The sequence below is a fragment of the Babylonia areolata genome, chromosome 4 (genome assembly GCF_041734735.1).
Source record: "Babylonia areolata isolate BAREFJ2019XMU chromosome 4, ASM4173473v1, whole genome shotgun sequence".
NCBI lineage: Eukaryota > Metazoa > Mollusca > Gastropoda > Neogastropoda > Buccinidae > Babylonia > Babylonia areolata.
In genome coordinates this window covers 10,555,537-10,572,251 of record NC_134879.1, presented here as the reverse complement: position 1 = coordinate 10,572,251, position 16,715 = coordinate 10,555,537, and the positions used below count along the sequence as shown (strand labels likewise).

The following is a 16,715-nucleotide window of genomic DNA, read 5'->3' as shown; positions in this document are numbered from 1 at the left end:
GTCTAGAGAACTGGATCATGATTCAACTCACTCAGATGGCTGGAGAGAGTGCAAAAAACATGACTGCTCGCTATGGCGTTCGCTCACGAAGTTGGCAATGTGTTTACTTTGGTCAGTTGATTGAATGAGTCTCTTCCCCAAAGAATGAACACACACAAAGTCTGGGCAATGTGTTTACTTTGGTCAGTTGATTGAATGAGTCTTTCTTCCCCAAAGAATGAACACACACAAAGTCTGGGCAATGTGTTTACTTTGGTCAGTTGATTGAATGAGTCTCTTCCCCAAAGAATGAACACACACTAAGTCTGGGCAATGTGTTCACTTTGGTCGCTTGATTGAATGAGTCTTTCTTCCCCAAAGAATGAACACACACAAAGTCTGTGCAATGTGTTTACTTTGGTCGCTTGATTGAATGAGTCTCTTCCCCAAAGAATGAACACACACTAAGTCTGGGCAATGTGTTCACTTTGGTCGCTTGATTGAATGAGTCTCTTCCCCAAAGAATGAACACACACAAAGTCTGTGCAATGTGTTTACTTTGGTCGCTTGATTGAATGAGTCTCTTCCCCAAAGAATGAACACACACAAAGTCTGTGCAATGTGTTTACTTTGGTCGCTTGATTGAATGAGTCTCTTCCCCAAAGAATGAACACACACAAAGTCTGTGCAATGTGTTTACTTTGGTCGCTTGATTGAATGAGTCTCTTCCCCAAAGAATGAACACACACAAAGTCTGTGCAATGTGTTTACTTTGGTCGCTTGATTGAATGAGTCTCTTCCCCAAAGAATGAACACACACAAAGTCTGTGCAATGTGTTTACTTTGGTCGCTTGATTGAATGAGTCTCTTCCCCAAAGAATGAACACACACAAAGTCTGTGCAATGTGTTTACTTTGGTCAGTTGATTGAATGAGTCTCTTCCCCAAAGAATGAACACACACTAAGTCTGGGCAATGTGTTTACTTTGGTCGCTTGATTGAATGAGTCTTTCTTCCCCAAAGAATAAGCATACACAACACCTGTGCAATGTGTTTACTTCGGTTGTTTGATTGAATGTCTTTTTTCCCCCAAAAGATAAGTTGGCTCTTTTTGTCTTGCCCTCCTTCAATCCCCCTTCCCTTCCTGTTCCTGCTGTTTTTTCTGTCTGTGAACACTACTAAATGTGATTGGTAATTAGAGTTATGGAAAAGGTGTCATCTGCCTTTTCTTTTTTCACACTGCTGCCCGATTTCCCCCAGCTGCCAAATATTACCTCTTTGTTTTTGGCTTTCCTTTTTTTTTTTTTAATTTATATATAAATGCATATCTGTTGATTGCATTTACTTCATATTTAATGGGGATACTGACTGATCTGTGGGAGAGATGTTATTGCGTGTGTGTTTGCTTTATGTTTCTGAGCTTAGACAATTTTTATGCTAAAGCCCTTTTCTTTTTTGCTTTTCCTTATTGTATAGTAGTGTTTGCATTTGATGGCAAGAGGGGGAGGGAGAAAAATTAATATCGTTGATGTTGCGAGATTGTGATCATACTGACACATTAAAATACCTCACAGGAATGGTTAACTGCTTCATGAATTATATTGCCTCAGCACAAGTATTACTGCTGTTTGAGGGCACTATTACATTAATTGATGTTTTGGTGAGTGAAACTGTTGGTATATAATTTAAAAACATATTGGTTGGTATTGCTGGTTGCATTTTCTTTCTTTCTATGAAAAAAATTGGTGCTACCTATCGTGATAAAAATGCAGTCTAGTTTGTTGTTTTTTTCTTGAAAGGTCAAATCAAGACATATACTTTAACATCATATAATTGTTTCAAAGAATAAAACCAACATAAACAAAAAACTTTTTTCTCCTTCTCCAGATGAGTGTAAGTATTAATCGTTTTGCTTATCCATCAGAAAAAAGAAGATAGAACTGACACAGTTAAGCTTTGATTTTTATCTAAATGGGTTGAAGTGCAACATGCACCTTTCCATAATATGATTGTTTTAAAACTTTAAAGAAAATGAAATATATTCTTTGCTTCTTAGTATATGACTTATTTATGAGTATATCTTGTCTGCTTAGATTCTAATTACTTTTACATGCTGAATCATTTGTGTCACAGGTTTTGGTAAATACCAAGACACTTCGTCTTTACCCCAAAGGGTGACAAGGGTTTTTCAGCATATATAGTGTTTCTGCCTTCCCGAAGTTCCATGTGAAAAATTCCCTCGTTTCTATTGCTCTTTTTATTTATTCATTCTTTTTTGTGCTTTTTTATATACAATTTCTCTGTATCTTGCTTTTTTTGCCTTTCTAGTCAATTCCCTTCTGTCTTCCATTAACCCATAACACTGCGATTAGGTAGTGATATTGTAAACACTGGCATGGACTATATACCTGTCCATTTTAGTGTTATCTGCTGATACAGGTGTGTTTCTGTTTGTTTTTTTGTGTGGCTTTGAAATATTTTATTCTTTTTCACAACTTTTTTGTTTTCTTTGGATGATAAATCATGGTTCTTTGTGTGGCTTTGAAATATTTTATTATTCTTTTTCACAACTTTTTTGTTATCTTTGGATGATAAACTATGTTATGTTGAAGGACTGATGTCCTCAGAAGAGCCTGGTCTTTGTCTTGTTTGCCTTAAGGAGCTTAATGGTTAAGGAAAATGTCATGAATTGTGTTGCTTTTAAGGTGGTTTTTGTTGTTTTCATTCTTCTTCTTTTTTTTCTTTTTTTTTTGGTCAGCTGTGACAGGGTTTTGTGTTTAATGCTATCTATTTGATTGGACTATTCTGTTATGACTATGAGGTCAGTTGAACTTTGAGTAACAATATCAGTTTCAGCTTGTCTTTGTTTTATTGTTGTATACAAATGTGTGAGCTATTTCATATTTTTTGTGTATTTTCAGATTCTGTTAGGTCAGTGACTTTCCACAGAAATACACTTTCCAATAATTAGTGCCAGTGCTATACATTGATAATAAGAAAAGAAGATGAATTTGGGAAAAAAAAAAGTGATATGGAGCATAAAAGTTTGCAATTTAGACATGACACCCAAGTAAATGAAAAAAACAACAACAAAAAACCCCCCCCCCCCCTCCCTCCCTCCCAAAACAGACAAGAATAGATTCATTCAAACAATCTGTTCATATACACCTTCCTAAGTCAGAGTTTCAGTTTTATTGTTGAATGATAATACAACCAGCAAAAGCAGTAATGTAGGGATGAAAAGGCACTCAAAGAAAACATGCTGTTCTTGTTTGAATTTTATACTGGATCATAACACCTAATTTAAAAAATCAGTCTACAGAAGCAAAAGGAAGCAACTAAAACTTTCAAACCAGATGGTTCAAGCATTCCTGATATTCAAGAACACATAATGTGCTCTGACCACTGTTTATATTAGAAAAAAAGGAAGAAAATTACAAACTGGTGGAAGAGAATTTGGAAATCTTTTTTAAAAAAAAGAAGAAAAATCAGGACTTAAAAAAAAGTTTTTAAAGATTATCATTGTCCATATTTTCAAGGTTCACCAATGCTTACAAGAAGTTTTGACTTCATTTAAATGTCAAATTGAAGAAAAGTTTTTACAAGTACAGTACTCTTCTATTTCAGCTGACAAGTTAGAACTGACTTATGTCAGGCAAAGATCATCAACAAGAAAAGGATCTTACGGTCAAATGGAATCTTTATGAACTGGCAGTACTTTATGTAAATACAGATAATGCTTTCTCTTTTGTTTTAGTTTCATGTGCACTGGCTTGCTTTCTTCACACCTCCCCTCTCCATAACAAAAAAATACCCTAAACGCTATTGATACAGATGTATGCATATAATGAGTGTATGGATTTGTATGAGTGTTCTGTTCATGTGCTTGTGAATCTCTCTCTTTGAAATTGAAATAAACGAAATTAAAAAGTGTTTGTGTTGAGGCTATTTGAAGTTTGCAGATTAAAAAATATATATTTCAGGCAGATACAGTACTTTCTTTATTCTACAAAACTGTCAGAAGCTTGATTTAAAAAAAAGAAAAAAATCAGATATATTATTCAAATACTTAGCTGTCTAAATTCGAAACTGACAGTTGTTTAAAGAATATCATAACGAGTGCCATCGTATGAAATTGAAAACTACTGTCAGTACCTCACAATTTTAACTTGAAAAGTGTAAATGCATCAAAGTACACTTACAAGCAAAATAAAACAATGTGACATGGTGTGAATTAAAAAACAAAATCCTGCGAGTATTTATTTGGAAAAGCATCAAATTGCAGCATCTATAAACAAAATAAAATTATTCAACCCAAAAATAACTACTTGAAAAGCACCAGACTATTGCACCCTCAAACAAAATAAACCATTAAACCCCAAATTCTTTTGCACACACACACACACACAATCAGAAAACATGCATATAAATTATCTTTAGAAAAAGATATTTAAAAAAAATATATACACATACGCACACACGCACACGCACACATGTATTGATATGCAAGGACTTACGCCTCCACACACATTAAAAAATACACATACATACAGGCACATAATAAAACATTGCTGCAATGTCATTTACTAATTCGCAGTACTTTGTGCTAGTTTGTACGTAACCATCAGATCATGGACAAAAAGAATAATTTATATGATACAATCACATTTCATAAAAATCGGGTCGAATTTTCAAGGCATAAAAATGCACTGAAGGCGTTCACATCATCCTAGAACCTCATCTTCAGGAAGCATCTTTGCAATCCATTCTCTTGCAGATTTGGCCATACCAGCATTTATCATATGGGTTAGATTTGGAAAAGAAACAAACTCTCCCTTCACTCCCAGTGATTGCAGTTTATTGTGTGTGGCTCTGCCCCAGTCGTACAGCACCAAATCGTCGTCTTCCCCATGGAGCTGCTGAAGGGGAGGGATCGGAGTCGAGTGATCACGTGTTTCTAAATACTGAAAAGAAATAAAATAGAGAGATTCTGATTGCCAAAATATATTGTGATTTGCCACACAATATTTCTAAAATTGAAAATACTTTTCCAATACTGGGGAAAGAACAGTGTTTTATTATTTTACCACAGCCTCTTTTTTTTTTTTTTTTTTTTTTTTTTGACACCATGACAATAATTAAAGTGGCGGTTTAGTTCAAGTCAGTGTTACAGGCATGCACGTTCCTGTGAATTGTAGTTTTCTTCCAAAAATACTGTTTTACCTTGAACCATCCCTCCCCTGCCCTGGTCCCCCAAAACTCAAGTCTCAGAACTGAGATGTTACCTGTTGCTGTTCACTCCCTGCTACAATGGACCATATAAACATGGTATAAAAGGCCAGTGTATATATATTCAAAGTATAACACAACCATTAAAAAATGTGACTGGTTATACATAGAACTGAAAGGTTGGGGAAAGGTCACACATACCTTATAGACACTGCAATCCTCATACAAAAAGCAGCTCATGGCCAGAACACCTGCCACCTTGGGATAAAACCTGTATCCCAGATAGAGAGCCATAGCACCACCCATAGAAAATCCACCTGCACAAAATCCATACCACTTCAATTTCATCATTTTGTATCCATCCTGATTCATTTACAATTGTTTATTACAAAATACCATGAACTTATCTTTCATAAATGATGTCTGATTCTAATTTTGTTGACCCAGAATGATAAAGCAACAAAAGAGATTGTGTCAGGATTTCAGAGACCAATTTTTAAGACAAAAAGATGAGACAGAAGGGAAAGATTTCTGAGAGGTCTAGATAAATCATCAAATGTCAACAAATCTCACTGTGACAGCATTTGTAAAATTTTCATTGATATTTACATTTGTGATGTGAAATATCAATCAACATGTTTGTTTCAAATGTACAGATAAGATTTATTTTTGAAAAATAAAAGAAACGTCTATCAATACAAGATTGACCGATTACTTTGACAAAGAGTGCCGACTGTACTATCCTCTTCCCCCCCCCCCCCCCCCAAAAAAAAGAATTCTCAACACTAACAATACATGGCAACTGCACTGTCCTTATTTTTCATATTTTTTCATTACCTATCAGAATTCTGTGAATGGGAATTCCACTATGGATCTCTTCCTCGATGAGCTGACCCAAATGGTTTGCCATGGCGTCTACACTCCCCAACTGCTCTTTTCCCTCCAGTCCCAAGGTCAGACGGTCAAACCATATAGTGCTGGGCAGTCCTCCAGCCAATGTGTAGCGTCTGCAACACAAGAAAATTTATCAGAGTGTGTTCCTTCATTTGTTCTGTATTTTTGTCTGCTAATTTTATTTGTTCCTGTTTGCTTGCTAATTGTTGTTTTCTTATTAGCTTGCATGTTTCTATGATGTGTAGGGGAGGAGATGAAGGCTTTGTGCATATGTACACACATTTGCATTGTACATGTCTGATGAGAGAGAGAGAGTGAGGATACCAATGTGTACAATTATTAAGATTTTACACAGGTTATAGCTGTAGTATAGGATAAAGCTGTTTTTTAATGCAATAATAAGAACTTGCAGGCAACCGAACAGGTATCAACAGTCTGCTTGCAATGTATTTGACTATTACTAGTCAGTTCTGAACAAAATGAACACACACACACACACACACACAATTAACTAAGTTCTTGCCAGGCTACGGTCTAAAGTCACTTCCTATGCCCTTTTCCCCAGGTAGTGGATAATAGATAATCATCTTGTTCTTGCTCTGTCAAGACAGCCAACAACTATTTAAAAAAATTATTAAAAAAAAAAAATTAAAAAAAAAAAAAGAGAGAGAGAAAAAGTTATGTACATGATCTTCTGAAGGAATGGTGTTCATATATCTGATGAATAAACTACACCTTGCTGTCCAAACAAACTGAAACTCAATATGTGAGAAACCAGCTAATATGGTGAGAGGTTCAAAACAGTACCTGACAGGTGCTGTTGGATAAATGAAGCGAATGTGAGGAAACTGGAGTTCCTCACCTAGTGTCGTGTGAAATGAACTGCGTATGTCTTCAGCTGTGGCACCTGGAATGAAGATTAAACAACAGCAGATTACTAGAATCAAGATCAAAACTACAGTGCAGGTTACAATGCTCACTTTAAATATGGATTCTGGGTAGAATTAAAGCGGACAAGACAAGACCCAAAAAAAATTATTTTGAGGATAATAGATGAGCACTGGTGTGCATTTTTTACATCCGGTCCGCATCCTGAATAGGGTCGATCTACACTACACAATAATAAATAAGAATTAAAACAATATATGGTGTCAATAGAAATACATAAGAGAGGGGAAAAAAATTAAACAACTGATTGAAAAAAAAAAAAAAAAAAAATCACACACACACACATGCACTTACAGGCACAAGCATGGTGTTGGTAAAATACATAGGGGGGAAAAAATAAACAAAATGAAAAGAACAAACACACACAGCACACACCACACCAAAGAGCATAATGGGAAACAGGGTGTGAGGGAGGTTTTCAGTCAACAGTACACGGGCTGAGAGTGAGGGTGGGTGTGAGAGGTAAATAGTAAGAAAAGACATCAAAGATCATAGAGAGGAGAGAGTATTGAGGTGAAGGCACAATTCGAATTCAAATAATTCAATGATTTTACTGAATATGTGTGTGTGTTGGATGTCAGAGCCATACACAAACCCACAAGAAATTATTATTTTTATTTTTTACAAACCTGCCACTAACGTGTGTGTGTGTGTGTGTGTGTGTGTGTGTGTGTGTGTGTGTGTGTTAAATGATGATTATTTTCAATTAATTTGAAATAAATATTAGGACCCTATTCCAAAGTAAGTGTGTGTGTGTGTGTGTGTGTGTGTGTGTGTGTGTGTGTGTGTGTGTGTGGTTGTGTGTGACTGACATTGACAAACACACACACACACACACACACACACATATATATGTAATTTCCCATAAAACAACAACAAAAACAATGCGTTAACTACTACTGATATAATGCGTGGATGAGCAGATTATAAGATCAACCTGTGTCACGCCTTTGAAAACTTGTACAAACCTGACCCATGCAGTAAGATCACTGATGCAGTGCACTTTTTTCCAGTGTGCCCAACAATAAAAGGCGAAAGCACTTTTACTGACTGTCGTGCCATAGTTACAATGAGCCCAGAGCTACGGGTACAGAATTGCCGATTTATATTTTGTGAATAACATAAGGGAGAGTACTCTTATTGCACCCAGGAAGGTCATGGACTGATGCACTGGAGAAGTGTGGTCCAGAAAAGACTGAAAATTTAGAATATCGAGTTGATGTTTCCTGGTCTTTCACAACAATGTTGTCGAGGCCTGTTTTTGCAAGGATCGCTAATGCATCATTTCTTCAGTACAGGCCTGTTGTTTTTAGTCAAAAGGTAAGTTTTACACTGAAAAATAAAACATGCGTGTTCCCTGTTCGACGTCGCCTGCAAAAAGTTCTTTCCTCTTTTCTTTCCACCATCGCCGATGTGAGTTTACAATGTAGATAACGGCCTTTTTACCTTTGAACTAAACATATTATTAATACTTTTCAGCCAGCTCAATCAAATTAAAAGATTGAAAAGGGGTAATTCAACTAATTGAAATGGTTCGACCTGGAAGAAAGCAAACATTTGATTTAGTTTCTCCGCAGTAGTTTGTACAGGACAGGAATCAGACCCCTACCGGAGTCTGCACTAGTGGGTCACGGTAAGTATGTTATTTAAACGTAATTTTAGGAAGAAAATGTCCTTTTAGTCTCAAAAGACAAAACAAAAATACATTCATAAGTATATTAATATATATTATATGTAAAGTAAGATGCTGATGATTGCCAATAGGAACTTTGGCTTTCTGCATTATTTTACGTGCACACACACACGTACACACACACACACACGCACTCAAGCACGCATGCACACACACACACACACACACACACACACACACACACGCACTCAAGCATGCATGCACACGCACACACACACACACACACACACACACATGTATGCATACACACAGTACGTTGACACAAACCATAATCACCACCACACCACATGCACACATGAGCTGAAATATTACCAATGAACTTTCTGAACTTAATCATGAATACACAACATGAATCACTGAATGTCATTGATATATATATATATATATATATATATATATATATATATATAATGTGTTTTTGCATTATGTTTTTACGATCTTAGGGATGCATATTTTGTGGACGTCCAAACAATCACATGATGGACTTTGAATCAACTCCCATACAAAAAGAAGGTAAGTTTGATGTGTATGTGTGCATGATTTTTGTTGTAGTTGCATAATGTGAATAGTCTTATTTATCACAATCCTTAGCAAGGATCTTCATTGAAAAAAGATGAGAATGGTTCAGGTAAAACATATGCCCCACCCCTCACCCCTGTAAGTGCACTCACATGCTGATATGGCAATGCCCACACTCACACACACACTCTCACACACACACACACACACACACACACACACACACATTCCTACCACTCTAGTCAACATTGATCAACATACACATCTGATGAGAAAAGTATTTACTATTTACTTTAATAATTCATTTGTTTTTTGATAATACATCTATAAGAGTTAGACTGTCTTTGCAGATAAACTGATCCCACAGACAGAGCGATCACTTCCAGTCATCACCTCCAGGAAGTTGCAGTACCCCCCACCCTATGTGGCACCCAGGCAAGCATGGTTGGAGACACTGCATACCCTGGAGGACCAGAAACTGGGAATGGTGGACCTCCATCCTGATATTTTTGGAATGTATCCCAGGTGAGTGCCTGTACTGGTTGTTACTTTTTTTTTTCACTGAGAATGAGATGATAAAGTGCATATGATTCTGATTTTGTGCTGGAACAGTTCCAGTGTACATCAGTGTTTTCCTATTTGCTTAGGGGGCTCAGTATTGATGTAGTTGGTGGGGTTTTTTTGTTTGTTTTTACATTAGTTTACTGATAACTCATGCATATGAACAAAACCCAGTCTTACCTGTTGTCTGTGTGGCACAATAGCCGAGTGGTTAAAGCGTTGGACTTTCAATCTGAGGGTCCCGTGTTCGAATCACGGTGACGGTGCCTGGTGGGTAAAGGGTGGAGATTTTTACGACCTCCCAGATCAACAGGTATGTGCAGACCTGCTAGTGCCTGAACCCCCTGCGTGTGTAAATGCATGCAGAAGATCAAATACGCACGTTAAAGATCCTGTAATCCATGCCAGCGTTCGGTGGGTTATGGAAACAAGAACATACCCAGCATGCACACCCCCGAAAGTGGAGTATGGCTGCCTATATGGCGGGGTAAAAACGGTCATGCACGTAAAAGCCCACTCGTGTACATGCGAGTGAACGTGGGAGTTGCAGCCCACGAACGCAGAAGAAGAAGAAGAACTCTGTGTGGCATCCATGGGCATGCCCGTGCTTGTATATGTTTGTGTGTGTATGATAAACTTTGATAATCATAATGGCACATGTTAGAGTCTGTGAATGGTAGAGAAGCTAAATTGGGCAGGATTGTAGACTTTTTTTTCATTTATTTTTTTAAAGTGCTCCTTCCACCTGCACTACTTTAGAGGCGTTACCCCCCCACATTGCTGATCCCTAAGGCCCCACATACAGTTGAACCCAAGATCAGCAAATGTTGATAAAACCTTTTCAGCCATCCCCTTTGTAAAGTAATAATTAATTGTAATTCAGAGTTTGGACCAAAGATCAAATCAAAGCATTGCATCTTATGACAAGTTTGTGGCCAAGATAAAGAGAATCGTCATGAAATCTGGCACAGAGAATGGCATGCATGGTTTGATGAACTTTTATTTCCTTAGTTTCTTTGTCTCTTTCTTTCTTTCTGTTCTTGTTGCTGCTGTTTTCTATTTTAGGTTCATTTCTTGTTTGAGATGAGATCTCAATATGATTTGAAAGATTTTTTTTGTTTCTTTTCAGAGTTGATGTCGTGCATCAAAACATTCTTTGGCAGAGAGCCTACAGAAGAATCGTAAGTATCAGTTGATTCTTTTGTGCATGTAAATTATATATATTATTGTTGAGTTAGGCTATGCTACATATTTTCACATTGAAACAATAAGTGAATCTGTTTATTACCAATGCTGCTTTAAAAGAAACAGGAAAATGTTGCCAAATCTGTTTGTATTCTTTTTTTTTACTTTTTGTATGTTTGTAAGCAGTCTTGCAGATATCTTGCTGTTGTGGTAGGGTCGAGGGGATGGAGGGGGGAGGATAGGAATAGCTGTCTGGCTGGTTTTACTCACACTGGTGTTGGAGATGAATTGTTAACCAGTTCAGTGCCAGAGAATTTTGTATAAAAAAAAAAAGTGCTCTCCCCTTGCCAGGGAATTTTGAGGATTCGGGGGTAATAAATCACAAAAAAATCTAGCACAAAAGCTATGGGTGATACAGAAAGAAAGTAAACGTTTTTGTGAAGCAAGATGAGTGTAGATTCTGCTTCTGGGCTCCCTTACCCAATCAGGTTGATTGTAGATAACTGTTCAGGCATGTAAAGTCAAGATAATGATTTTTGTGCAACAAAAAAGTCTGTTTCCACCTCTACATAATAACATCCATAAAGAAAAGAAGCAAAATACAGCAAGAAATAGCATGCCTATGGTCAGATAATACCTGTAGAATAAATTAAAACAGGCTATAAGCTTATAAAAACAAATCACAGCTCGTGCAGACATGTAAGTAAATCACTGTCCCAACAATGACAAAGGTGGGTAAAGTCAACATAAAAGGTCAATCGATCGGTCTCAGAAACATAGCTGGCAAGCTTTTTGACAGCTAAGAGCATTTGGGAGTGAGAGGGTGAAGTTCTTTGATGACATTCACTCCTTTCAAGTTGCACGTGGGCCGATTAAAGTGTCTGCTGTGCATCCAGCTTGCCACCTCTTCAAACAAGTCATCCCTCTGATTCAGCAAAAAAAACAAAACAAAAAAAAACAAACCGCATTAAAAACAAAAAGCACGTGTTTCACGACCAGTGAAGGTTCCACCCTGCATTTCGTGAAAATCCTGGAACATTGGCGGTTGCTGATCCTACAGTCTGCATTGAAATGTGAGCACACTCATTCCTAAAACCCACGCCCCCTTCATGAACTCTGGCTGACATTCGACCTATCGTCTTACATCACTCCTCTCCCTCTCTTCCCCTTCTTCCAACGCTAGCTGCTCGTATTCTGTCAGTCATAGCCTTTTGTTAAAAAAAAGCTGTCTGATTGGATAGATGGACTGAATTACCATAAAATGGGGCTATCAGTTTCGTCACTGTCATTGTCAATCACCTTCGTTTTCAAACCAATCATCAGACAAGTGAGATCCTTCTCCATCGCAAAATCTGTCCACATCCACAAGCAGAGCTTTCAGAATTGTGTAAATCCACTGACTTTGACAATTTGCTTTACTGGACACAGTTTTCAATGCATTGTTTTGCACATGATGCAACGCCCTTTTCCACGCGCGTATCACGTGGTCAGTTAGCAAATTATTATCCAGTAGAAAGGGGTCTTCCACCTGCTGAATGTTCATTTAAATAGTATTTTTATAATCCAGACACATCAAACTAACTGTTCACAGTATGTTTATGTGAACCAAACTCCAGTGAAGGTAAAATCAGAACATACGCAGGACATTAGTGGACGTCTTATAGGCACTATGGCAATACTTTTTGTAGGACGTCAGCTGACGTCTTATAGGCACTCTACTGGTTAAATATCATCTGTAGGGTTTACTCACATTTTTCATCCAGATTAGGGAAGGAAATACAAAGAAGGGAGAATGGCTGCTACTCTTTGCGAAGGGATTATGTTCTTAGTCTTTGGGTATTTGGATGCAGACCTTTTCTTTACTGATTGCAGTAAGTCTCTTACTGTAACTAGAAAGATTCTATGGATGTCACAAAATATTCATTGTTAACAAAATCTTCACCTTTGCTAGTACTCATAGTTTAAAATCTGTAGTGCTTTATTTCATGTGTTGTGAAAGAGAAGGGACTGTGGTAAAGAAAATGCGTGTAGGTTTGATCCTGTCCACAGAGCTATGCCAAAACAAAATCCCGAGCAGAAATGCCAGGAGGTGGTAGAAAGCCGTGGCCACAGAAAGGGACAGGAAGAGCACGCCATGGGAGTATACGATCTCCAATCTGGCACAATGGTATGATAGTTCTAGAATTCTGTTATAATTGTTACAATTACAAATAACTGAATAAATAATAACATATTACATTAGATTTTAATGTGAAATTTTCAGTAACACATATATTTTTTTTTTCACCAGTTATTGTTGTGGGAAACTATTTTCTGATTGATTCTGTGTCAGAGTTATGAAAAATGTATGTGTGCACAAGTGTCACAAATAGAAGGGGAGGTATTTCAATTTTTGCTAGCAATTTCACACACGCTGACGCTCTCACATGCGGATGTTCAGAAAATGCACAAAGGTTCTTTCAATGTGCAGGTGGGGTCGCCATGGGTCCCAGAGGGCCCAAGAGCTACTTCTACATGTTGCCAGTGTCCCTTCGAGTGTTGGGTCTGCGGTCAATGCTCTCCATCAAATTCGCTCAGGTAAATTCACTAACCAAAAGAGATCATTTCAGTGTTAGATAATTTTTACCTCTTTGTTTTGCATACATCTTTTTGATAATGTATGTGTTACAAGAAGAATACATAGATAAAAAATGTATTGCACTTAAAAGATTTTTAGAAAGTAAGTAGATGATAGAAATAAGAATGTGTCCAAGGCGAAACTCTGTAGCTTTTTTGTTTGAATTTTACTGTGTTCATTAGTATTCTTGTTTTCCAGGATGATCTTCATGTTGTGGAAAATCTAGACATCCCAGTGGACGATGCTGAGGTTAGTGACTTGAAACATTTACTTTGAATAAAATCTGCAAAGTCCTTCTGTTGCAATACCCAACAAAACCTTTCAACATTTCTTCACTTCCTTTCTTATAGGATTATTGTAGTTTGCTGCTTATAGAGCATCTCCATTCTTGTCCTTAATACATACATTTAGAAAAACCCAACTGTAATCATTGTGCATGCATGATTCTTCAGCAGAGAAATGTTAACGAAAATCTTCTTTTTTTTCCAGTATCTGACAGAATTGGCCGATGTGCGATTTTGGGGAGACTCTGTCCTTTTCATTGATGAGTATGAGTTTTTTTTATTCTTTGTAACCTGTCTTTTCTGATTTATTATAGTATGCACAGGTATGTGTCTGTGCATGTCAGCTTCCAAAGCTGTATGTGTGTATCTATATTGTCATGTATGCAATGAAAGGGGTAAAAAGTTAGCGAAGCAGTAACTAGGAGGTATGCAAATGCATTGAATTACCTTTAACAGCATTTTGAAGTCTCTGAATCAGTGTAAACATGGAAAGTGTTGTGCAGGCATTTTCTTTAGCTCATTATTATCATGGTAACCTGCTTTCAGCACCTTTGTTATCAAACGGTTCTGCAGAGAGTGTGCGTTACCTCCCTGGGGTGTGACAGTCCTTGCCTCTCGGTTGTGTAGTGTGTGTGTGTGTGTGTACATATTTATACACATATATTAACTTATCCTACAATATTTTACCTTGTTTATTTCTTACTGAAGCAGCAATGAATTGCATGTATGTTGAGTAATTGTATGCCAGTGTGTGGATTAGTAGGGGTTGGAATGTTCATATGAGTACAATGTTAGTTTTGTGTTTTGAATTTTAATGACTGGGATGACCTTGTTTACTTCTAGCTGGAGCAGCAGTGAATTGCTTGAGTGTGGAGTAATTCTATGCCTGTGTGTGAGTGGATGGAGTGGGGGTAGGGACTGTTCATATGAATTTTATGTGAGAATTGTGTTTAGAATTTTAATGACTGGGATTGGGGCTTGTGCAGTGAAGGTGGAAAAGAGGTGATGGAATTCTGAAATTGGGGGTGTGGTGGGATGACTTAGTTTATATTTAAATTTTAATTCTTTTCTGTTTTCATAGCAATGAATTTCTGTATCCTGGTATAATCAGTAAACCAGTCTTATGCATTGTTTAATGCGTGTGTGTGAGAGAGAGAGAGAGTGTGTGTGTGTGAGTGCATGTGTATGTTCTTCATTGCTTCAGTTTTTATTGCTTGTTTTTCCAGCAATGATAAACTGCCAGAGAATACTGCCATTGCTCTCTCAGAGATACCTCACTTCAGTGCCATGCCAGTCTATGGTAAGGTATCTTTTCAGCTGTTCGTAAAATGTTAGTAGAAGTAGTTATGAAATGGAACTTCCAGTACAATGGTCCTTTTCAAGACTTTTTTTTTTCTCTTCACAAGACCAAAATCTTTGCAGTGTTTGTCTCTCAGTTATTGACCTCTGTGAAATTTGTTTCTTCATGTTCCAGTGCTCAGTCCACCAAGGTTTATTTACTCATCCTTTTTTTATTTTTTATATAGACTAAATTGAATAGATGTTTTAATTACACATACTTAACCGTGACCCAACTAGTGCAGACTCCGGCAGGGGCTATGTTTTTTCGTATTTTCTGCCTGTCTGTCGATTCTCTGTCGTTCTTGTTTGTTGTCAAATTATGTCTCCAACCAGGTCACATAATTATGTAGCTCGATTGGGGAATCGTGCTAAAATTAAGGCGCGATCGCAATCGATTCGCTGACACTCTGGGCCCTCTACTCCTGGCCCTCTCAACAACGCCAACCCGCCGCCTCCTCCGCTCGACTCCAGACCTCCACCACCTCCTACGAAAATTTCCTTTATGATGTGTTTGTCTTCTAACCCATTTGTTCACTTTCTTTTTCAATTTTCTGTGCTTTGTTGTTGTTGGTGTTGTTTCTTTAAAAACTTTTTTTTTTTTAACGAATTTAAGTAAAGCAAAGAAAGAAAAAAACTAAACAATAAATAGTTTTTGTCAGACAAAAGGCACACAGCTTCATGCTGTGAATTAGAAGCACAGAGAAATAAACGAAGAAACTTCCTCAAAAAGGGAAGCTCCAAGTCTGTTTATATACTAAAAGATGCAAATATCTGTTTTTCTATTTTCTTCCCCCTCCCCCCCCCCCGTCTCTTTTTCCATGCTTTCTCAATTGTATTATTCTTCATGATCATTCTTATAATCGATCAGGGTTAGGTTTTCAGTTGCTTTCTGCGCTATGATGAATTGTCATATTTTGAATATTACGTACAAGTAAGTCATGGGATGTTGGCAGGTCTGAACGTGTACAGCATGTTGAAACACCACACCCTGGTGATGACCCTGGCAGCCGTGGAGAAGATTGAGGAGCGCCTGCTGCACCACATGCACAATATGGACCGCGAGAGGAAGCACATTCCCAACACCCGCTCCCCAACCCCCTTTGTACGGGACCCCATCATTGAGGACTGATGAACTCTTCATGCTTTTCATTCAGTCTGTCCTCCGGTACAAGAGAGGGGGTGTGGGCGGGAAGGTGGTGTTTTGGGATGCTTGTCTTGAGTGTGTGACTGATACTGAGTTTGGAAATAAACACATGAATGAAGATAATCAGCTTATTTTCTTTTTACAACTAGCTGTGAGTGGTGACCTGGTGGTGAAGCATCAACCTAGGGTCCCATGTTCAATTCCAGCAAGGACCAGGATTTTTTTTACTGCTCCCTCCACCAGACCTTGTGTGGTGGTCTGAGTGCTAGTCTTTCAGGTATGACAATAAACAGGAGACTGGAGAGGAGTGGAAGAGATTTTT

The 16,715-nt window shown here is 37.6% G+C and overlaps 2 protein-coding genes across 2 annotated transcripts; one reads left to right on the top strand and one right to left on the bottom strand.

Annotated features, from left to right (window-relative positions):
• Positions 1 to 2,768: 2,768 nt before the first annotated feature.
• Positions 2,769 to 8,148, bottom strand: LOC143280852 (lysophospholipase-like protein 1). The gene is made up of 5 exons (XM_076585572.1): positions 8,018 to 8,148; positions 6,909 to 7,008; positions 6,045 to 6,214; positions 5,409 to 5,524; positions 2,769 to 4,942 (listed from the first exon to the last, which is right to left on the bottom strand). The coding sequence occupies exons 1-5, from the start codon at positions 8,109 to 8,111 to the stop codon at positions 4,703 to 4,705; spliced, it is 720 nt and encodes a 239-aa protein (XP_076441687.1). The 5' UTR covers positions 8,112 to 8,148; the 3' UTR covers positions 2,769 to 4,702.
• A 43-nt stretch (positions 8,149 to 8,191) lies between these two features.
• On the top strand, positions 8,192 to 16,695 carry LOC143280849 (large ribosomal subunit protein uL4m-like). Its single transcript, XM_076585567.1, has 10 exons — positions 8,192 to 8,369; positions 9,186 to 9,255; positions 9,612 to 9,786; positions 10,952 to 11,003; positions 13,057 to 13,174; positions 13,478 to 13,584; positions 13,823 to 13,873; positions 14,114 to 14,172; positions 15,135 to 15,208; positions 16,203 to 16,695. The coding sequence occupies exons 1-10, from the start codon at positions 8,292 to 8,294 to the stop codon at positions 16,376 to 16,378; spliced, it is 960 nt and encodes a 319-aa protein (XP_076441682.1). The 5' UTR covers positions 8,192 to 8,291; the 3' UTR covers positions 16,379 to 16,695.
• The last annotated feature ends 20 nt before the right edge of the window (positions 16,696 to 16,715 follow it).

Coding starts and splice junctions, on each gene's coding strand:
- LOC143280852 (XM_076585572.1), bottom strand. CDS start 8,111: ATGGCACGACAGTCAGTAAAAGTGCTTTCGCCTTTTATTGTTGGGCAC. Junction 6,215..6,908: donor TATCCAACAGCACCTGTCAG/GTACTGTTTTGA, acceptor CTTGTGTTGCAG/ACGCTACACATTGGCTGGAG. Junction 4,943..5,408: donor AGGATTGCAGTGTCTATAAG/GTATGTGTGACC, acceptor ATTTCTTTTCAG/TATTTAGAAACACGTGATCA.
- LOC143280849 (XM_076585567.1), top strand. CDS start 8,292: ATGTTGTCGAGGCCTGTTTTTGCAAGGATCGCTAATGCATCATTTCTT. Junction 9,787..10,951: donor ATTTTTGGAATGTATCCCAG/GTGAGTGCCTGT, acceptor GTTTCTTTTCAG/AGTTGATGTCGTGCATCAAA. Junction 14,173..15,134: donor TCTGTCCTTTTCATTGATGA/GTATGAGTTTTT, acceptor TTGTTTTTCCAG/CAATGATAAACTGCCAGAGA.